This window comes from Drosophila subpulchrella, chromosome 4 (genome assembly GCF_014743375.2).
Source record: "Drosophila subpulchrella strain 33 F10 #4 breed RU33 chromosome 4, RU_Dsub_v1.1 Primary Assembly, whole genome shotgun sequence".
Classification (NCBI taxonomy): Eukaryota; Metazoa; Arthropoda; class Insecta; order Diptera; family Drosophilidae; genus Drosophila; species Drosophila subpulchrella.
This window is the reverse complement of record NC_050608.1, coordinates 1991386-2011591: the sequence shown is the minus strand read 5'-3', so window position 1 is coordinate 2011591 and position 20206 is coordinate 1991386. Positions and strand designations below refer to the sequence as shown.

At 34.6% G+C, this 20206-nt stretch overlaps 1 protein-coding gene across 8 annotated transcripts in view; it reads left to right on the top strand.

Moving 5' to 3' along the window:
* Positions 1 to 20206, top strand: part of LOC119547349 (protein pangolin, isoforms A/H/I/S) — an 89685-nt gene that overhangs the window by 821 nt on the left and 68658 nt on the right. For all 8 annotated transcript variants that reach the window (XM_037855118.1, XM_037855039.1, XM_037854888.1 and 5 more), the window contains 3 exons: positions 5673 to 5993; positions 7721 to 7766; positions 16348 to 16445. In XM_037855118.1, coding sequence (XP_037711046.1) covers positions 5829 to 5993; positions 7721 to 7766; positions 16348 to 16445 — 309 coding nt within the window. In that variant the 5' untranslated portion in view covers positions 5673 to 5828. The remainder of the gene's footprint in view (positions 1 to 5672; positions 5994 to 7720; positions 7767 to 16347; positions 16446 to 20206) is intronic.

Below are 20206 nucleotides of genomic sequence, written 5' to 3'. Positions count from 1 at the left end.
CGTGCATACATACGCGTATATGTAAACATGGTTCTCGATCCTCTGTTTCGAATCCAGAGAGCCGACAGTACCAACACAATAACACCATGGCACGCACACCCTGAGGTTTGTTTATTTATTTGCTGAAAATACAATTTTCTGTATTCAGTCTTACGCATATATTTTTTGTTTAGACTGTCGTTTTCGTCTCTACCTGTTGATATACCACAATCTTGTCTCTAAATAGAAACTCGTTGTGTCATTAGTCTTCAGCCGATGCGTATTCTGTTTTTGTTTTTGGGACTGCCGCTGGCGTCGTCGGCACATTTTTACCTTAAACTAGTATGTAGTTAGCTATTTCCGTCTGCGTGTACTACCTACCTAGTTAAAAATCTCGGGCGACGGCTCAACCGCTCAGTCAGGTAGCAGATATGTACACATACATACATGTCGCTAAAGCCGAAACTTAACCATGACAATACATATATATGCATTTATTTGCTTTTCCTTTTGCTGGTCATTTAATTCTCAGAAAAGTAAGAGTCCTTGCGGGCCAAAAAATAATATTTTCAAAGAAAACGGATAAGCTGAGGCGGCTACTCATTCGCTTGCATGTTCAAGAAGAAAAAAACTTAAATTTATTATGAAATGTTATATAGTGTTGAAAAACAAAAAAAACCTAACATAGCATAGCCATTCTGGTGAAGCCCTCTTTCGCCAACACAATAAAAAATATGTAAAATCAACTATTAAATAGTGAAAACTGCCCAACCTATGCAAAAAAATAGTGTCTGTAGTAACAGTACGCCACAAATTTTTGAAGTGTCCTAATTAGTTGTATTTAACAATACATATATATTGTTGTGGTTGTAATTAAATTGTTGTACCTTTTTTGTTTTAATTAGTTCTTATAATACTTATTTACTTGGACACTTACTCAGTTTATCGACACTTATTTTTCACAACTAGTTAAACTCATCCAAATTTTAGTAAATAATTTTGTACTACTTAAATTGCGAAATGCTTTTTAATGAACAATAGATCAAAAAGGTACTTGAACATTTTTAAATATAGTAAACAACATTTTTAATGTTTATTTAACATTGTTTTGTCTAGACTAAACGATAATATTTTCCTTAAGGAAACATAGATTTTTAATGCAACGGTACGTAATAAAAAGACATTTTATCTTTTATTTGTGCGTTGTGCCCACCGCTGTTGTAAATTATTTGTGTGGCGGCAGAGAACGAGAAGAGCTATTTGCTATGTCCCTTAATGGAAAGCTGCCGACCGCTAGTTAATCAATCGAAGCATTTGGGATATAAATTATTATATTTTATTCGTTTTTGACAAGGAAAATTATTGGTATTGACAAAGTGTGACAACTGTGAACAGTAGTCAACGTAGTGACGAATTGCACATGGAGAGTGCGCGGAGAGCCGCCGAAATGAAAAGCTGCTACGATAGTCCGACTAAAACAAGACGTACACCGATCGAAAGGTATGATTGCTTCAGGAAAAATTAAGGTGACCGGTGAAGCCAACACAATTTCTAATGAATTTATTTTTTATATTTTAATTTAAACCTTTTTAAATCGAACCATCCATTTAAGACTTATACCTTTCATTATTTTAAAGATTTTTGGGTCATTATACCCTTGCTCCCATAGGAATAATTATTATAGCATTGATGTTTTTTGACACATTGATAGAAATATACATTTTTTAATATATTTTAAAATTTCGAATTACATTTTAAAAAATCGGACGACTGTATCATATAGCTGTCATAGGAACAATCGGATAAATAATCGGAAAAGTATAGCAAAATAATTATAGCTCCGTTATATTTGATCATGTTCTACTTCAGTAATAGCATTATTTTATTATTTCAGAGTTAAAAAAAGAGGTGATAAAAAACGCATTTAAACGCAGTTAAAATTTTATGTTTACAAATTTTTAATATACAACGGGATTATTATTATATCAATTCTGACATTTAATATTGCAAAACAAAATTTAACTCATTACACTAAACAAATACACCATTTATACATGATATGTATATTATAAAGTATGTGGAAACAATATTTATACCCGTTCCTCGTAGACTAAATACTACTTGTCTTATATACTACCTGCAAAAGAAAGACGACTTTTGGGAAAGTTTCTGCCCGATAGCTTTAAATTGAGAGACTAGTTTGCGTAGAAACGGACGGACAGACGGACATGGCTAGATCGACTCGTCTAGTGATGCTGATCAAAAATATATATACTGTATGGGGTCGGAAACGTCTCCTTCAGTGCGTTGCAAACTTCTGACTGAAATCATAATATCCTCTGCAAGGGTATAAAAATATTTTAAAAAATTATATCTTTGGTGTTTTTTTAAATATAAGTAAGTTCTGAATTTCGATTAATTTTATCAAAATCTGACGACTATATCATATAGCTGCTATAGGAACGATCGGAAAATTGGTGGGAAAATAATATGAAACAAATTATAGCACTATTGGGAATATCATTTTATGTACTTTGAGAATTTCGAATTAAATTTAATTAAAATCTGACGACTCTAACATACAGCTGTCAGAGAAATGGTCAGAGAAATAATGAAATAATTATTTAAAAAAAATTTTTTCTACTGTCGCTCCCTAGACGAGTCGGTCTAGCCATGTTAGTCTGTCCGTTTCTACGCAAACTAGCCTCTCAGATTTAAACCTTTCCAAAATCGTATTTCTCTTAGGTAGTAGGTAGGTATAAAACGGAGCGAGAAAACTATATTCTTTAGGTCCCATAGGAATGATAACAATTTTTTTTTAGTCAGTGTTTTTTGACTTATTAATATTGGGAATATTATTCTTTAAATACTTCAGAATTTCGATAAAAATAAAAAAAATCCAAAGACCATTATATTTCGTTTTCGTTAAACATATACGGCAATAAATTGAATTGGAACATAATCTTACAATTTCTGTAATTATTTTTTAGTTTTCAAAAAATAAAAAAGCGCTGTTCATACAATGCTCCCACTGCATCGATCTGCAAGGCTTCTTTTCTGGTTTTACCTTGCTAAAATTCCTTTTCAAAGCATTGAAGTCAAATGGTGCAAAAACAAAAAGTTGACAAATTAAGATAAGGAGAGAAAACATTTAATTATTATTAACATACTAATTTTTGATGCCATTGCGCACCGTTTAAACGTTAAAATACAATTCTTTTGTTTTAGCATTAATTTATTTAATAAGAAAACGTTGGTGAGCTTATTTGATCTTAAATTCCACCCTGCCTTCAAATATATATGTATACCTGCACTAAGAAAAAAATCGGATCGAAGGAACCCCAAGGACACCTTAAAATGTTGTGCGAAAAATCTAATTACTCCTGCAGTTTCTTTCGAGCCCCAGGTGTTGAGTTTCAACAGACAACCAGTTGGGGTACTTACATTTTTTGCGGAAGGTTTAAGATATTCCGTGATCACTCCTTAGGTATTTTTATACCCAAAGAAGTTTCCGACCCCATAAAGTAAAAATGTATACTCTGGATCAAAATCAGAAGACGAGTAGATATAGCCATGCCCATAGTCTCTAAGTTTTAAAGCTATCGGGATAAAACCTTACCAAAAGTCGTATTTCTATTCAAGATAGCAAATAAGTCCGAACGAACCGGATCGTACAACTATGTATGTAATATAGCTCCCATAACAATAATCGGAAAAATAAAATGTTTAATTATAGCTTCGGTGTTTTTGACAATTATTTTCTACTCTCAATATATTAGAACTTTGAATTAAATTTTATAAAATCTGCCAACTATGTCATATCGCTGTCATAGGAACGATTGGATTAATGGGAAAATAAAAGAAAAACAATTAAAGCTTTGTATAGATTTTTTTGTTTATTATTACAAATAACATTTGAGAAAAATCGGAATACTATAACGTGTATCTGTCATAGGAAGGATCGCATAATGTATGTCAAAATAATACAAGAATCGTTATATTTGGTTTTCTGCTAAAAATTATGCTGGTAAATTAAAGTGTAACCATTTTTTAATATATCTGTGATAATTTATTAATTTTCTAAAAATCGGAATGCTTTGGATAGCATAGGAACAACCTGCAAGGGTATATAAGCTTCGGCTGGCCGATATAAGCTTTCTTTCTAGTTTTTGTTGACCTCCTTTTTGGTTTTTATATATTTTTATACCCTTGCAGAGGAAATGACATTTTGTTTTGTTCATCAATACCCATCAGGTTGCCAAAAATTGTTCAAGTTAATGTCAATATCGGAAATAGTCTGTCACCCGCATTTTTGAAGCGAAACGAAAAGAGACGTACTTCGCCAAAATCAAGTCAATCTCACGCATAAGAATAAAGCTGAAAAGCGAACAATCTATTGATTTGATAATTCGGTATTAATAAAGATCACTAAAAACACGGCAAAACGGCTCAAATCTGAGTTTAACAGATAAGGCTTACACAAATAAAACTCGATATGGGCAGTTCTTTTACAAACCGCACATCTAGTAAGAGCGATAAGCGCTGCGTACAAGGCCACAGAATCTAAACCCGAGATATCCACGTTCATATTTACGATTTTTTGAAGTTTGTGGACGTTAAAGTGGGCGTGGCAAATTTTTTTTTGGGTAGGTATTGATGAGAACAATACATTTCAGTTAAAATTTTTTTTCTAGCATCAAAACTGTAGGAGCCACAGTTTTGGGCGGCTTGTGGGCGTGGCACTCTGGTGAAACAAACTTGCGCTGCGCAGGAATCTCAGGAATCTGCATGCCTAATCCCAGTATTGTAGCTTTTATAGTTTCCGAGATCTCATATGCATCAAGTTAGCAAAACAACTTTTGATATCCAAACTTTTTTCCTATTCACAATTTGCCCTTAATTATCCGTAAATTATTCGTGAAAGAAATAAATTTGCCACTTAACTTTTTTTAAAATTATCAGGTGTTCTGCTAAGTGCAACTAAGTTCTGCAACTCCTTGAACTTGAAATTTTCCAAAATGTTTTCAGCTGGTATTTTGCCGTTATTAATCCGTGAATTATTCGTGAAAGAATTAATTTTGTCGGTCCATAGTTATAGCTGAAGAAAACATAAGACCTTTTTGAAGTTTGTCGTTTTTTTTTGCAAATTTAAAAAAAATAATTTCAAAAATTAATATTAGGCGTTAAAATAGTTTCAGGAAAATCTTAAATGTTTAAAATAATTTTTTGCGAAATCCGCTCGGTTTGTAAAAAAACGGCTTATTTGAAGTCATAAAATGCACTTCCAACAACAAATTATTCGGCACGCTACAAGAATTTCCTTTATAAAGTACGATTTACAAAATTTAATGTACATATAGTTTTCATTAAGCTCTGCCCGTTCTTTGCCGCTACTTAAACAAAGTACAGCGGTTGGCGCATACACATTGCTGCACCGTACAAATTTGTAATACAAACGAACAACAAATTTTCAGACCACTGTTTTAAACAAATTGTACTAATTTTTTCTAAAGCCCTTGTGGTAAGAACGCTGCTGACAAGAATGGAACTAGAAGTATAATATTAAGAGTTTATAACATTTAAAAGTTTAAAGATTATAAATAGCTTACCCAAAATCATTTTATTATTATAAGGCACAAATATATTATTTTGTTCAGCAATTATTTGTTTAATTTTGTTCTATTTAATTTCAGAAACGTTGTCTAAGAGTATGGATCATTTCAAAATACAGTACAGCCAAATGCAGCGTTTTGCATTGAGGGAAGTCTTTCGAGTCTATGTAACTTTCGCGGTTGACACAATTTAGGCAAAATCAACCAAACCGTTAAAAACCTGGAACTGAGTAAAACATGCCTCACACACACAGCAGGCACGGATCATCTGGAGATGATTTATGCAGTACTGACGAAGTCAAGATATTTAAAGACGAAGGAGACCGTGAAGATGAAAAAATATCATCTGAAAACTTATTAGTTGAAGAGAAGTCGAGCTTGATAGATTTAACTGAAAGTGAGGTAATGTAAACATAAACCAAATTCTAATTTAAATTTTAAATACTTTTGGGCCAACTGCTAATAATTCACTTTCAACAATTGATTATTTTCTTTAAGCAAAAACTCATAGTCTAACTAACATTTCTGAAAAATTAACTCAATTTTAAAAATGTTCAATGAATTAGAGATATAACACACTCTTGCAGTTAAAATCATTTACTATTTATAATAAAGTAAACCAACCGTCAATCTGTCTACCGCCGGTAGGTGGCGCATTTCAATCTCGCTTTGCTGCTTGCATATCTCCATTTCCCTTTGGTCCCTTTAGCTGAGTAACGGATATCTCATAGTCGAGGTACTCGACTATAGCGTTCTTCCTTGTTGAACTTCCCCAGCCTACAAAGATTAAAAAGGACAAAAGTCGTGGTTACCCATACAATTTTGAAATTACCAAAAAAATTAATTATTTACAAAAGTATATTTATATTTTAAATTATTTATATTTATTTACATGTAAGTTATTTATAGAAACTTTCTTTTAAACTTACAATTCTTCTTCCCTTTCCGCGCTGTGACTCAAGCACTTTAACCATTGGTCCACCGAAGAATGATTTTTGTTAAATAACATGATATACTTGAAATCCGAATTAAAATAAGAAAGGAAGCTAGCTTTGGCAAGCCGAAGTTTCTATACCCTTGCAGGTCGTTTCCTTAAGAGCATAGTATGTACAGAGCTTTCCGATTTTTAGAAAACAAAATTATAATTCCAGAAACTTAAAGATAATGTTCCTTTTCATTTACTGCCGTTCGAACAGACGGACATGGCTAAATCGACTCGGCTAGTGATCCTGATCACGCTTTCTTGAAACGCTTTTCCTGAAACGCTTTCTTCTACCTGTTTCATACTTTCCGACGAATCTCTTTTACTCTTTTGTTGGATTTTAATTGTGGTGTTACTATTTTCGGTCAAAGGGAAACAATAAAATACTTGAAAAAAGAAATAGTTGTGTTACAATTTTAAACTATTCAAAAGGCGAAAACACACAGTAACAAAATATTTATGTTATGGTGTCACCATTGCTTTGTTTAAGGAATAAATTAAGAAAACACAAGAACCATTCGTTAATATTTATTCACTACTTTAATTGCTGAATTCTATTTAATGACCCAGAAAATAAATTTGAATAATTGTTTTAAACTTTGGTTTATTTTATCTGTAACCTGATCAGGACAAATAAATCTAGCCGATCCGGCGGCTCTATTAATGAGCTTTCATGGAAACCGAAGGGTTCATGTTAAAATGTAAAAAATAATTGTGTTATGAGCACAGGATTGTGTTATGTATCACAATTATACATCAAAAGAAAATGAAATAGAACATCTTAAAGACCATTTTTTAAAATGTAAGCTGTTTGCTGTTTACAGTTAGACACTCACTGTTAACCAAATATGTGTTATACTCGTAAATTTTTTTTGACGGGTAAACTTTTTGAGTGACTCAAATTAAATTACAGTAGACCCTGTTACTCTTCGAGTATTGGGTATAAATATATTACGTTCCGTAATATATAAGTAATGTCTTGTCTGATTAGTTTTAACAGTTCTATTAAAATAAGAAATAATCAATAAACCAAAAGAAATATCAAAAAATAAAAGGAGTTATAAAAGGTTGGCGCCTTACCACTTATATTTTATAACTTATCCATGTTAATCTATTTATGGTTTAAAATTTTATTTTTTCTTTGTAGGAAAAGGGTCAAAAAATTGCAAGGCCGGACCACAGCCCTGTTTTTAGTAAGTATATTTTTTTATACAATCTAAACACTCCTGGTTTAACGGAAAATTTTGTATTTATTTTATAAAAGGGATATTGGGACAGTTGTCTTTGAACACTTGAATTTCTGTTTATTAATTTGTCAATATCAATTGGCATGCCAAAAAATGGATTAAATTGCACTGTATGGTTAATATATAGTTATATGTATAGCTCAGTAAGGTGTATACAATAGTCAAAGTCAATCGGCTACGGCGCCCTCTCTGGTTTAATATGTTTTCAATGTTTTCAAATCCGTTAAAAAAAAGGTTTTATGACGTAATAAATAAGACTTGTCGCCAAATATTTGTTATATCAACAGGACAAACAAATGTTTTTTATTATAAATAAATTAAGTTATTTTGTATAGAATCAAATTGTATGGGATGATAACTTTAGAGGGTTGAGTTTTGTCTTGTTTTCAAAAAGTCTAATAAATTTAACCTGAGTAAAATATGTAATCAAACGGAATTTTAAAAAACCCAATGTCGTTTGTTAATTATTGCGCTGAGAGGGACTGCCTGACAGAGCCCTTTGGTGAGAACATACACTTTTCTAATGCTTTTTTCTCGGCAACAGTCTTTTTTTAAAATTAAAATCACATTAAAATTTTATTTTTAAATATTCCAAATAAACAGTTTAACAAACGGCCTAGACATGGGTCCAACTCCAAAGCTCCATTTATTAAACAAAAAAGAATTATGCTCAAACTAACTTAAGTTAGTCAGCATGGTTGTGCTTGTGGTGGAAATGCCTCTTTACATTTGTATTATACTATACGTTTTCTATAGAACAAGAAAGGCCTGTGTTGCTTAAAAATCTGTTGACTCGTTCAAACGTTGTAGTTTCTTGGCCGAAAAAATCCAAGAACCACATTTTTGTGTTTGAAAGAGGAAATGAAGCTAGCTTCGGCAAGCCAAAGTTTATATAGCAATAGGAAAGCAATATATACACAGAGCTTTCCAAATTTTAGAAAACTAAAAAATAGTTACACAAAAATATTAAGAAATTGTTCGATTTCAATTTACCAGCGAATATGTTTTAGCGAAAGCGAAATATAACTGTTTCTGTATTATAATAACATTTATTTTCCAATCCTTCCTACGGCTGCTATATGGTATAGTAGTCTAGTCTTTATACCTGTTACTCGTAGAGTAAAAGTGTATACTAGATTCGTCGGAAAGCATTTACAGATAGAAGGAAGCGTTTCCGACCCTTTATAGAATCCGACATCTCGGTATCTCTTCTTGCGCAGCTCAAATTTATTTCAAAAGGGTGCCACGCCCACTCGAAAGACCACACCCGCACATATCGCTTATACCTGTCTACATTTTAAGAGATTTTGTAAAAAAATAAAATGAGATTTTTTTCTAATTATTAATACCCACCCACATGGGCGCTATAGGCTAGATGGCGTGTAAGAGCAAACAGTCGGTTTGCTGCAAGCATTCTCCATCCCACTCGCACTTCCTTTCGCTGAGTAACGGGTATCTAATCGAGAATACAGCTTTTTATTCTAGTTTCTTATTATTTTCCCAATAACTACACTATGTAACTTCTAAAACTTTCCTCGATAAATGTTTACAGATCTTAACAAGGAAGAACGCTATAGTCGAGTACCTCGACTATCAGATACCCGTTACTTAGCTAAAGGAACAAAAGGGAAATGGAGATATGCAACCACCAAAGCGAGACTGAAATTTAAGCGTTTTGGGCGTTAAAGTGGGCGTGGATCAATCGATAGGTATTGACGAGACTAATACATTTCAGTTAAAATTTTTACTCTAGCATCAAAAATGTAGGAGCCACAGTTTTGGGCGATTTGTGGGCGTTAGAGTGGGCGTGCCATATTCGCGTAGCAAACTTGCGCTGCGTACAAGGCTACGGAATCTAAATCTGAAATCCCATATCCGCGTTCATACTTACGATTTTTTGAAGTTTGTGGGCGGTTTTTGGGCGTTAAAGTGGGCGTGGCAAACTTTTTTTTGGGGCAATCGATAGGTATTGATGAGAATAATTCATTTCAGTTCAAATTTTTACTCTGGCATCTAAAATGTAGGAGCCACAGTTTTGGGCGTATTTGGGGCGTTATAGTGGGCGTGGCACGCTGCGTAAGAAGCTCAGGATTCTGCAAGCCAAATCTCAATGGCCTAGCTCTTACAGTTTCCGAGATCTCGGCGTTCATCTGGACGGACATGGCTAGATCGACTCGGCTAGTGATCCTGATCAAGAACATATATACTTTATGGGTAACGAGTACGAGTAACGGGTATAAAAACTGCCCTTGAGCTATTTGGAAAGAGTCACACAACAATTTTGCCAAGGAAAGATTCTGGTGTCTAGTGACATAAAGCTCGGTCGTTGTTGTTGTTGTTGTTGCAGCCCAAGCTTTATAACAATATTTTTTTACCTTAAGATATAGAAAATCATACATTTCAATCAAAAAAATTTTTTTTTTTTTTTTTTAAAGTTTTTTAAGCCATTTCTTTAAGTGGTGCTATTTTTGTTGCCGCATAACTTTGCTACTTTTTTGATAAATGTATCGAAATTTTAAAAACCATCCGCATTGTGGGCGTAACCACTTTTATTTTAGTTAGTAGATATGTAACCCTAATTACCCTTACAAACTGAATAAAAATATTGCAAAAAATGACCATTTTGTAGCACAAAGAAGAATTGCCTACACATTGGTGCTATTTTTGTTGCCGCATCTGTATTAAATTTATTTTCGAAATTCTAAAGTACTACAATTTGTTAATGCTAAAAATTTCTCTAAAACTAATAGTAACTGCAAAAACAATTTTTCAAAAATCGATTTTCTTATAATTTTTATGATTGTGACAATATCCTAAAAAATGTAGTATGAAAAAGAGACAGTTATGGCTCGAATGCAAATTTCTAAACATTTTAAAAAATCATAAAAAATATAAGACAGGCGGACATGGCTAGACCGACACTGGGACTTGTTTGGACAAGATGGCTTGGTCACTTTAGCATTGGAACGCGAACTTTAAACGTTATATCTTAAATAACTTAAACTAGCTGATTTTAATGTTCGAAGCGATTAAATATGCTTTTAAATAGGTATAGACACTAAATAGTCAGACAGTTGGAATACAACTATTTTGGTGCTGAACAAAGCTTGTAAATGGTTTTAATTTTATCATCTGCGGCAGTAGTTTCATCAAGAAGCCTTCCTTATTTATAAGTAGCAGCGTCATTTTTTGTCATCATCATTTTTTCGCACTTATAAAGACGCTAAAATATTACTTTACTAAATTGCAGTACTAAATTGGACACAAGCAGCTGAAAATTAAAGCAAACGCATCAAATTAGTTCTTTACTCAATGCCATTTTTTCTGCAGCTCTATTGAATGAGCAAATTTGTGCTTTTTATATATGTTTTGTAAAAAATTAAATGAGATTTTATTTTTATTATTAATACCAATCTGCATGCCAATACTCAGATCGGACCATTCATTAAAAAGTTATAACCACATAATAATTAACAATTATCTCATTTTTAGATACAATTTTGATCATTGACCTTTGTTCCGAGCATTAAATTATCGGGGGATAGCCACTTATAGTATCTTTTCTGGTATTCAAAAATCCGTCGACAGTTTAACACTTGGAAATCAAGATATAACAGCTCTACCCCTAAATATGTTTCATCTAAGAAATGCGCATTGGCCAGGTACCAAAAACGACGCAGGGAGTCATACTTGGATCTAGGAATATTTTAGTTGGTGTATAACTCATTTTTATACCCGTTACTCGTAGAGTAAAAAGGTATACTAGATTCGTCGCAAAGTATGTAACAGGTTAATGAAAGCGTTTCCGACCCCATAAAGTATATATATTCTTGATCAGGATCACTAGCCATGTCCGTCTGTACGTATGAACGCTGAGATCTCGGAAAATATTAAAGCTGCAATACTGGGAATAGACATGCAGATTCTAGAGATTCCTGTGCTGCGCAAGTTTGTTACGCGAATGTACCCCGCCCACTCTAACGTCCACAGATCGCCCAAAACTGTGGCTCCTACAGTTTTAATGCTGGAATTACAATTTTAACTGGATGTATTGTTCTCATTAATACTTATCGATTGTATTTGTCTGGTCAATAAATTCGATTGACCCAAAAAATGTTTGTCAGGCCCACTCTTACGCCCATAACGTTTAAATCTGTCTGTCGCCTATATAACAATATATTGAGATCACAGGTAGCTGGCGCATTACAATGTTGCTTTGGTCCCTTTTGCTGAGTAACTGGTATCTGATGGTCGAGACACTCGACTATAGCGTTCATCCTTCTTTTTACATTAAATTGCTGCTAGAGAAGACAAAAATACTATTTAGAATATTTCCCGGGACCCATCTTCGCGGTTTTTTTAAGCACTCAACAGATCAGCCCATATAGTTTTTAATTTTTTTTATTACAGCATAACTGGTTTCCAGTGCATTGAAAATAACTTTTTAAAGCCGCCAACAGTCAAAATTTGCAAACGTGTAGTAACTTTTGCTCCCCACTGTAAGTTCTGAACAGAAAACTTGTATATAGTATGAAAGCCTTTCCGATATTTACTTAAATAACCCTTGATATTTAATGAATTCTTTTAAAAATAAAATTCATGATAATTAAAGAAAAGTTTTAGCCAACTCAAGGTCATGTCGGCTTAAACTTCAAGAAGTCTAAGTCTCGACATTATACCAACACACAAAAATACGCGAAAGGGATTTACTGTACATGCATGTTTCATGTAGTAACGAACTACAATCATCAGCAGTGATAATTTATATGTAGGTATACATACTACAAACGTTTTCATGTAAACAGTGCATACAAATGTGTGCGTAATAGCTCTGCTTGTATTGATTCAACAACGTCTGTCTAAATGTGCTTGTGTTGAGTTGTAGACCGGCAGAGCGTTAAACGTTGTTATAACTAGAGTGAGAGAGAAAGAGCACTTTGGTAGAGACGAAGGGGGTAAGGTGCGTCGGATAAATAACCGGCTACGTTGATTTAAAGTTTGGCATCCACCGTTTCATGGTGCTAACAAGGTGATGAAGATCGTTCACCGACACGCTACTTTACTTCTTTTGTTTTCTGTTATATATGTCTTCTATATGCGTAATAAATGCACAAAACGCTTGATACATATAAACAAAGTGTTTTTAAAGCTATAGCAAGTTTAATAAGCCGCCGAAAAACATTTTTGTGTGTGTGATGTGCAAATAAACGTATAAGTATGTATCCATTTATAGTTTTAAATATATTTTAATGCTTTTTAAATATTTCTAAAAACATTGGGAATAAGTATTTACGTATAAACATTTCTTACAGTGTATCCTTGAAAATTAATGAGTTTTCGTGGAATTTTCAGTCATGTTGAGCTTTCTCAGCTTTTGAGGTTGATATGTTCGATTTTACCTGGGTATTATATCCGCTACTTGTGGATTAAAGGGTAAATCGTATTCGTCGGAAAGTAGGCCCTTTCCGACCCTATATAGTATACAATTCCAGGGAGCTGCTCGAAACGTTGGTACACTTTAAAAATAAAAAACAAAAGTATTTTTATTTTTACAATCGGCTTTACTTCTTACTGTTCTTAAGCTCTATGTTGTGTATTAATTTTGTCCCATTTTTATACCCGTTACTCGTAGAGTAAAAGGGTATACTAGATTCGTCGGAAAGTATGTAACAAGCAGAAGGAAGCGTTTCCGACCCCACAAAGTATATATATTCTTGATCAGGATCACTAGCCGAGTCGATCTAGCCATGTCCGTCCGTCCGGATGAACGCTGAGCTATATCGGAAACTAAAAGAGCTAGGCTATTGAGATTTGGCATGCAGATTCCTGAGCTTCTTACGCAGCGCAAGTTTGTTTCAGCAGAGTGCCACGCCCACTCTAACGCCCACAAACCGCCCAAAACTGTGTCTCCTACAGCTTTGATGCTAGAATAAAGATTTTAACTGAAATGTATTGTTCTCATCAATACCTATTGATTGACCAAAAAAAAGTTTGCCATGCCCACTTTATCGCCCACAAACCGCCCCCAAACTTCAAAAAATCGTAAGTGTGAACGTGGATATTTAGGAAATTTAAAATTTAAAATTTTAAAAATTTTAACTGGAATGTATTGGTCTCGTCAATATCTATCTATCGATCGATCCACGCCCACAACGCTTAAATCTGTTTACCGCCGGTAGGTGGCGCATTTCAATCACGCTTTGCTGCTTGCATATCTCCATTTCCCTTTGGTCCCTTTAGCTGAGTAACGGGTATCTGATAGTCGAGGTACTCGACTATAGCGTTCTTCCTTGTTTTATTTGGAATTTTAAAAATAATTCTCATTTTCTTTCAAAGAAAAGTATCAGCATAGACAGACGATAGCATCCTTTGTTATGGATTATTAATTAATAAATTTAGTTAGAAATCCACGATTGTCCACGTTTCAAAAAGTGCTTAAAATTTGTCCACGTGGTTTATGGACGGCCCCTAAATGTAATGGCTGTATGATCGGGAATGCCTTAAGATAATAAAGAGCACATTTAAAAACTACTTGGAAACTTTTTAACAGAGAAACGGGGAAAGAAAATATAAAAATATAATCCGGAAATTATTTTACTTGTTTTAATCTATGGCTTACATGCGTACTAAATTTTTTTCGATTTTTGGTTGATCTTCCCGCTTATACCCATTGTTTGTAGAGTAAAAGGGTATGCTATATTCGTCGGAAAGTATGTAACAGGTAGAAGGAAGCGATTTCATATATTGAGCTCGCAGTTTGCTGGCGCATTATAATCTCGCTTTACTGCTTGCATATCTCAATCTATCTTTGGTTCCTTTTGCTGAGTAACGGGTATCTGATGGTCGAGGCACTCGACTATAGCTTGTTCCTTGTTATACCCTTGCAGAGGGTATATTGATTTCAGTCAGAAATTTGCAACGCAGTGAAGGAGACGTTTCGGACCCCATAAAGTATATATATTCTTGATCAGCATGACTAGACGAGTCGATCTAGCCATGTCCGTCTGTCCGTCTGTCCGTCTGTCCGTCCGTTTCTACGCAAACTAGTCTCTCAGTTTTAAAGCTATCGGGCTGAAACTTTCCCAAAAGTCTTATATCTTTTCCAGGTAGTATATAAGTCGGAACCAGCCGGATCGGAAAACTATATCTTATAGCTCCCATAGGAAAAAAATCGGAAAAAAAATTATATCTTTGGTGTTTTTTAACATATAACCTTCTAAGCTTGGAAATTACATTTTTGAATTAGTTTTGAATTTCGAATTTAATTTTATCAAAATCGGACGACTATATCGTATAGCTGCAATAGGAACGATCGGAAAATTGGTAGGAAAATAATATGAAACAAATTATAGCTTCGGTGTTTTTATACCCTTGCAGAGGGTATATTGATTTCAGTCAGAAGTTTGCAACGCAGTGAAGGAGACGTTTCGGACCCCATAAAGTATATATATTCTTGATCAGCATGACTAGACGAGTCGATCTAGCCATGTCCGTCTGTCCGTCTGTCCGTCCGTTTCTACGCAAACTAGTCTCTCAGTTTTAAAGCTATCGGTCTGAAACGGTCGGACGACTATATCATATAGCTGCCATAGGAACGATCGGAAAATTTGTGGAAAAATAATATGAAAAAAATTATAGCTTCGGTGTTTTTCAACATATAACCTCTAACGCTTGGAAATAACATTTTTTATTTAGTTCTGAATTTCGAATTAAATTTTATCAAAATCGGACGACTATGTCATATAGCTGCCATAGGAACGATCGGAAAATTGGTAGGAAAATAATATGAAACAAATTATAGCTTCGGTGTTTTTTGACATATTATCTTATACTATTGGGAATATCATTTTTTGTGTTTTTAAATTTAATAATTATAGCTGCAAGGGTATATAAGCTTCGGCTTGCCGAAGCTAACTTCCTTTCTTGTTTGACATATTATCTTGTACTATTGGGAATATCATTTTTCTAAATTTAATAATTATAAGCTTCGTCTTGCCGAAGCTAACTTCCTTTCTTGTTTTATTATTGTTATAGATGTAAGAAGCACGGTATGTGGAAAAGCCGTTAGTCCTTACACATAGATACTTAACATTTTCATTTGTTTTTGAGAACAGCAATTTGAAATTAGGTTTGCCCTTTAAAGAATGTGTTTTCTGAATGAATTTTTTTAAACAAATCTAACCTTCCCCATCTATAAATGCATATACACACACGCGCGCTCAATATAATCAAAGATGTGAGCCATGTTTTTTGTCATGTCTTTTACAAATCTATGGTTTGTCTTATGAACAGCTTATTTTGAAGCCACTTTGCCAACAGTTATAACAGAGAAATGGCAAATGGGAAAATTTTTGTGAAGAAACAAAATTAATTTTGGTCACATTGGGGTCGTCTATTGCAGCAATTCAGCGTGTTTCCGATTTTTATCTCAAGCTGTTTTGTCTCCAGGAGATACTTTCCGTTTCTTAGGCCCTTCTTTTATAGGTTTATAGATATCTTTGTAATAAAATATTTTCATTAATTCCAGATAAACTCGACACACATGCTCCTAGCTTCAATATGGGATACTTAGTTTCACCCTATTCCTATGCAAATGGTACTCCAAGTGGCCTGCCAGTCACAATGGTAAGAATATAATTATCCAATGTTTTGCTATTTTTTGACGTTTTTAGGTATAAACCACACACGCTAGTTATCAAACCATTTGACATTTTTGTTTAAGAATTATTAGAGTTTGTTCTTATTGCTAACATCCCTTAAAGAATAGGTAACTACGTCGAAGATAAGTGTTTTGGCCTAACTAACATTGAGAACCAAGTTTCAATGTATGCCCATACGAACAGTAAAACATATTTAAGGCAGCAAACGATTCGGCATATACTCCTATTATTATCATTGCGGACAGCACGTAGTGACGATATATAGCCGCAGAATTGTAAATCTGCTACGGTAGTCCGATCGAAACAAGTAATACATTGATCGAAAGGTATTGTTATTCCTTAAATTAAATATTATTAAATATTAAATATTAAAACTAAGACTTTTTAGAAGTTGATTGGTTCAGTAGAAATTAGGGTGCAAGTAAAAAAGAATTGTAAAATTAGAGCTGGAGTGACCGGTGAAGCCAAATAAATTTCAGTTCTATTTATCTTTATTAATATGCGCGTCGAAGGGTACCAAATTAACTCGAAGCCCCCAAAGCCCTCTAAAGCCCTCAAACGCCCATTCGCCGACGAAAACAGATTTTGTTAAAGTGTAAATGCAATTTTGTTTTGATTATCAATATCTATATTCCTTCCAAATCGGACCATTCATCAAAAACTTCTAAGCAAATACAGGAATCCACGCTAGGTGGCCCTATTGCAGGGTGTGCTTTGCTGCTTGCAAATCTCCTTTCTACTTCGTTTAGTCAGACTGTTGACTATAGCGTTCTCTCCTGTTTCTAAATGTAGCCGTTTTAAAAATATGAGAAATGAATAAAGTATAATTATACCCGTTACTCTTAGAATTAAAGGGTATACTAGATTCGTCAGAAAGTGTGTAATAGGTAGAAGGAAGCGTTTCCGACCCCTTAAATCAGTGACCAGGATCACTAGCCGAGTCGATCTAGCTATGTCCGTCTGTCCGTCCGTCCGTATAAACTGGGATCTCGGAAACTACAAAAGCTAGAAAGTTGGGACTTGGCATGTAGATTCCTGAGCTAACGCCCACAAGCCGCCCAAAACTGTGGCTCCTACAGTCTTAATGCTAGAATAAACATTTTAACTAAAATGTATTTTTCCCATCAACACCTATCGATTGACCTAAAAAATAGTATGCCACGCCCATAACGCTTAAATCTTTCTACCACCCACATAACCTTAGATGCAGATCGCGGGTAGGTGGCGCATTCCAATCTCGCTTTGCTGCTCGCATATCTCCATCTCCCTTTGGTCCCTTTAGCTGAGTAACGGGAACAAAGCAAAAAACAGCCTGCTTACAAAATTTTACTAGCGCCACCTAGATTTCACGTTATGTGGCGTGTTCATGAAATCGTGTAAGCAGCCGATTGGACTGGACGACAGGTGGCGCCTTTTCGTTAGCTGAGTAACGGGTATGTGATAGTCGAGGCCGACTAAAGCGTTTTCTCTTGTTTTCTTTTAGATTTCTAAGTTAGGCCGTTTTAGCTGCTCCCGTTTTATGGCTCTTATTATACCCGTTACTCGTAGAGTAAAAGGGTATACTAGATTCGTCGGAAAGTATGTAACAGGCAGAAGGAAGCGTTTCCGACCCCATAAAGTATATATATTCTTGATCAGGATCACTAGCTGAGTCGATCTAGCCATGTCCGTCTGTCCGTCTGTCCGGATGAACGCTGAGATCTTGGAAACTATGAGAGCTAGGCTATTGAGATTTGGCGTGCAGATTCCTGAGCTTCTTACGCAGCGCAAGTTTGTTTCAGTAGAGTGCCACGCCGACTCTAACGCCCACAAGCCGCCCAAAACTGTGGCTCCTACAGTTTTCATGCTAGAATAAAAATTTTAACTGAAATGTGTTGCTCTCATCAATACCTATCGATTGACCCAAAAAAGTTTGCCACGCCCACTTGAACGCCCACAAACCGCCCACAAACTTCAAAAAATCGTAAGTATGAACGCGGATATCTCGGAAAATATCAAAGATAGAGAAATGGGATCTCAGATTTAGATTCCGTAGCCTTGTACGCAGCGCAAGTTTGTTACGCGAATATGCCACGCTCACTCTAACGCGCACAAGCCGCCCAAGCCTGTGGCGCCCACAATTTTCATGCCAGATAAGAATGTATTAGTCTCGTCAATACCTATCGATTGATCCAAAAAAAAGTTTTCCGCGCCCACTCTAACGCTCCCAACGCTTAAATCTGTCTACCGCCGGTAGGTGGAGCATTTAAATCTCGCTTTGCTGCTTGCATATCTCCATTTTCCTTTGGTCCCTTTAGCTGAGTAACGGGTATCTGATAGTCGAGGTACTCGACTATAGTGTTCTTCCTTGTTTTATATCGGAAAAATCAGAAAAAGTAGAGACACCATTACCGATAAATTCGGGAAAAATTTTATTTTATATACATAAGAATATCCCCCCTATTCACACAGAGGGTGTTTTCGCTTCAGCGACCAAATTCCGCTTCAGTTTTCTGCACTCGCAAATCGATTCAGTATTCCAGTGTTTTATTCCTTATTATTTTTACGAGTTAAGGTGATGTTTGTACTTGGCGTTTCGCGATAAAAGGACATTTTTGTTGGTGCAGGCTCAAGGAACCTTCCAACGGGTTAGAAACCCAGCAGTTGATTTGATCTTGATTCTTTCCGCCCGGCAAAACTGTTAATAAAGAATATTATTTGAGAGTAAATCGTTCTTGATTTTAGGAAATATCTCGAGACGAAACTTGTTTCTAAGAGCGATCTCTGCTTTATTTTGGTATGAATCGTGCTTGATTTTAAGAATTCTTTCATCTTGAGTTTTGGAAAAATTAAACATGTTTATGTTCACTTTAATTTTATTCATTTTTAAAATTATTAGTATGGAATTACAAAATGTTAATATCTAAATATATTTTATTCTTACAGCTATCTGTATACTAAAGGGGTGGTGTATAATAGCTAGCGTATACATATGTATCCCAATCTCCAGGCGAACAGCTTCTTCCGAAACAGAACCCTCAGTCAAATTGGCGGTACCGCCTCCATTATTTTCCCTTTGTCAATGAACTGAATGAACTCGTAATTTACGCCAGCACCTGAAAAATATAATTAAAGTACTATTTTATTAATTTTATCTTAAAATATGTTTTAATACATAAGCACGTGGCTTGTAAGAAATTGCTATAACTGATGCACGCATTACATTTGCATTTGCTTTATAAAGTAAAAACTTCTTGAAAATAATTACACAAACTGACGCTGCCAACTCTTAATCTATTAGATACCCGTTAATCAGCTTACAAAATAGCGACACCTATCGTTCATACCAATCGGCTGCTTACGAGATTTCAAAAACACTTCACATAACGTGAAACCTACTTGGCGCTAGTGAAATTTCGTAAGCAGCCGATAGGAATGAACGATAGGTTGCGATGTATCTCCATCACTCTCGCACTCTATTGAGTTTATTTAATATTTATTATTGTTTGCTTATAACTTTTTGTTGAATGATCCGACTTGAATAATTTTTTCATTATAGATAGTAATTTAAATAAAATCTCATTTTTACTTTTACAAACATAAACAAATTTGTATTTGATATTTTAAGTAAATGTTTTTTGTAGCGGAGAGGATTGTAGATTTTTCTGGATGCCCAGCCATTTGGTCATTTGCTTATGAAACTTATCATGTTAGGTACCTTTAGAAAACTTGATTTTATAGCTTAAA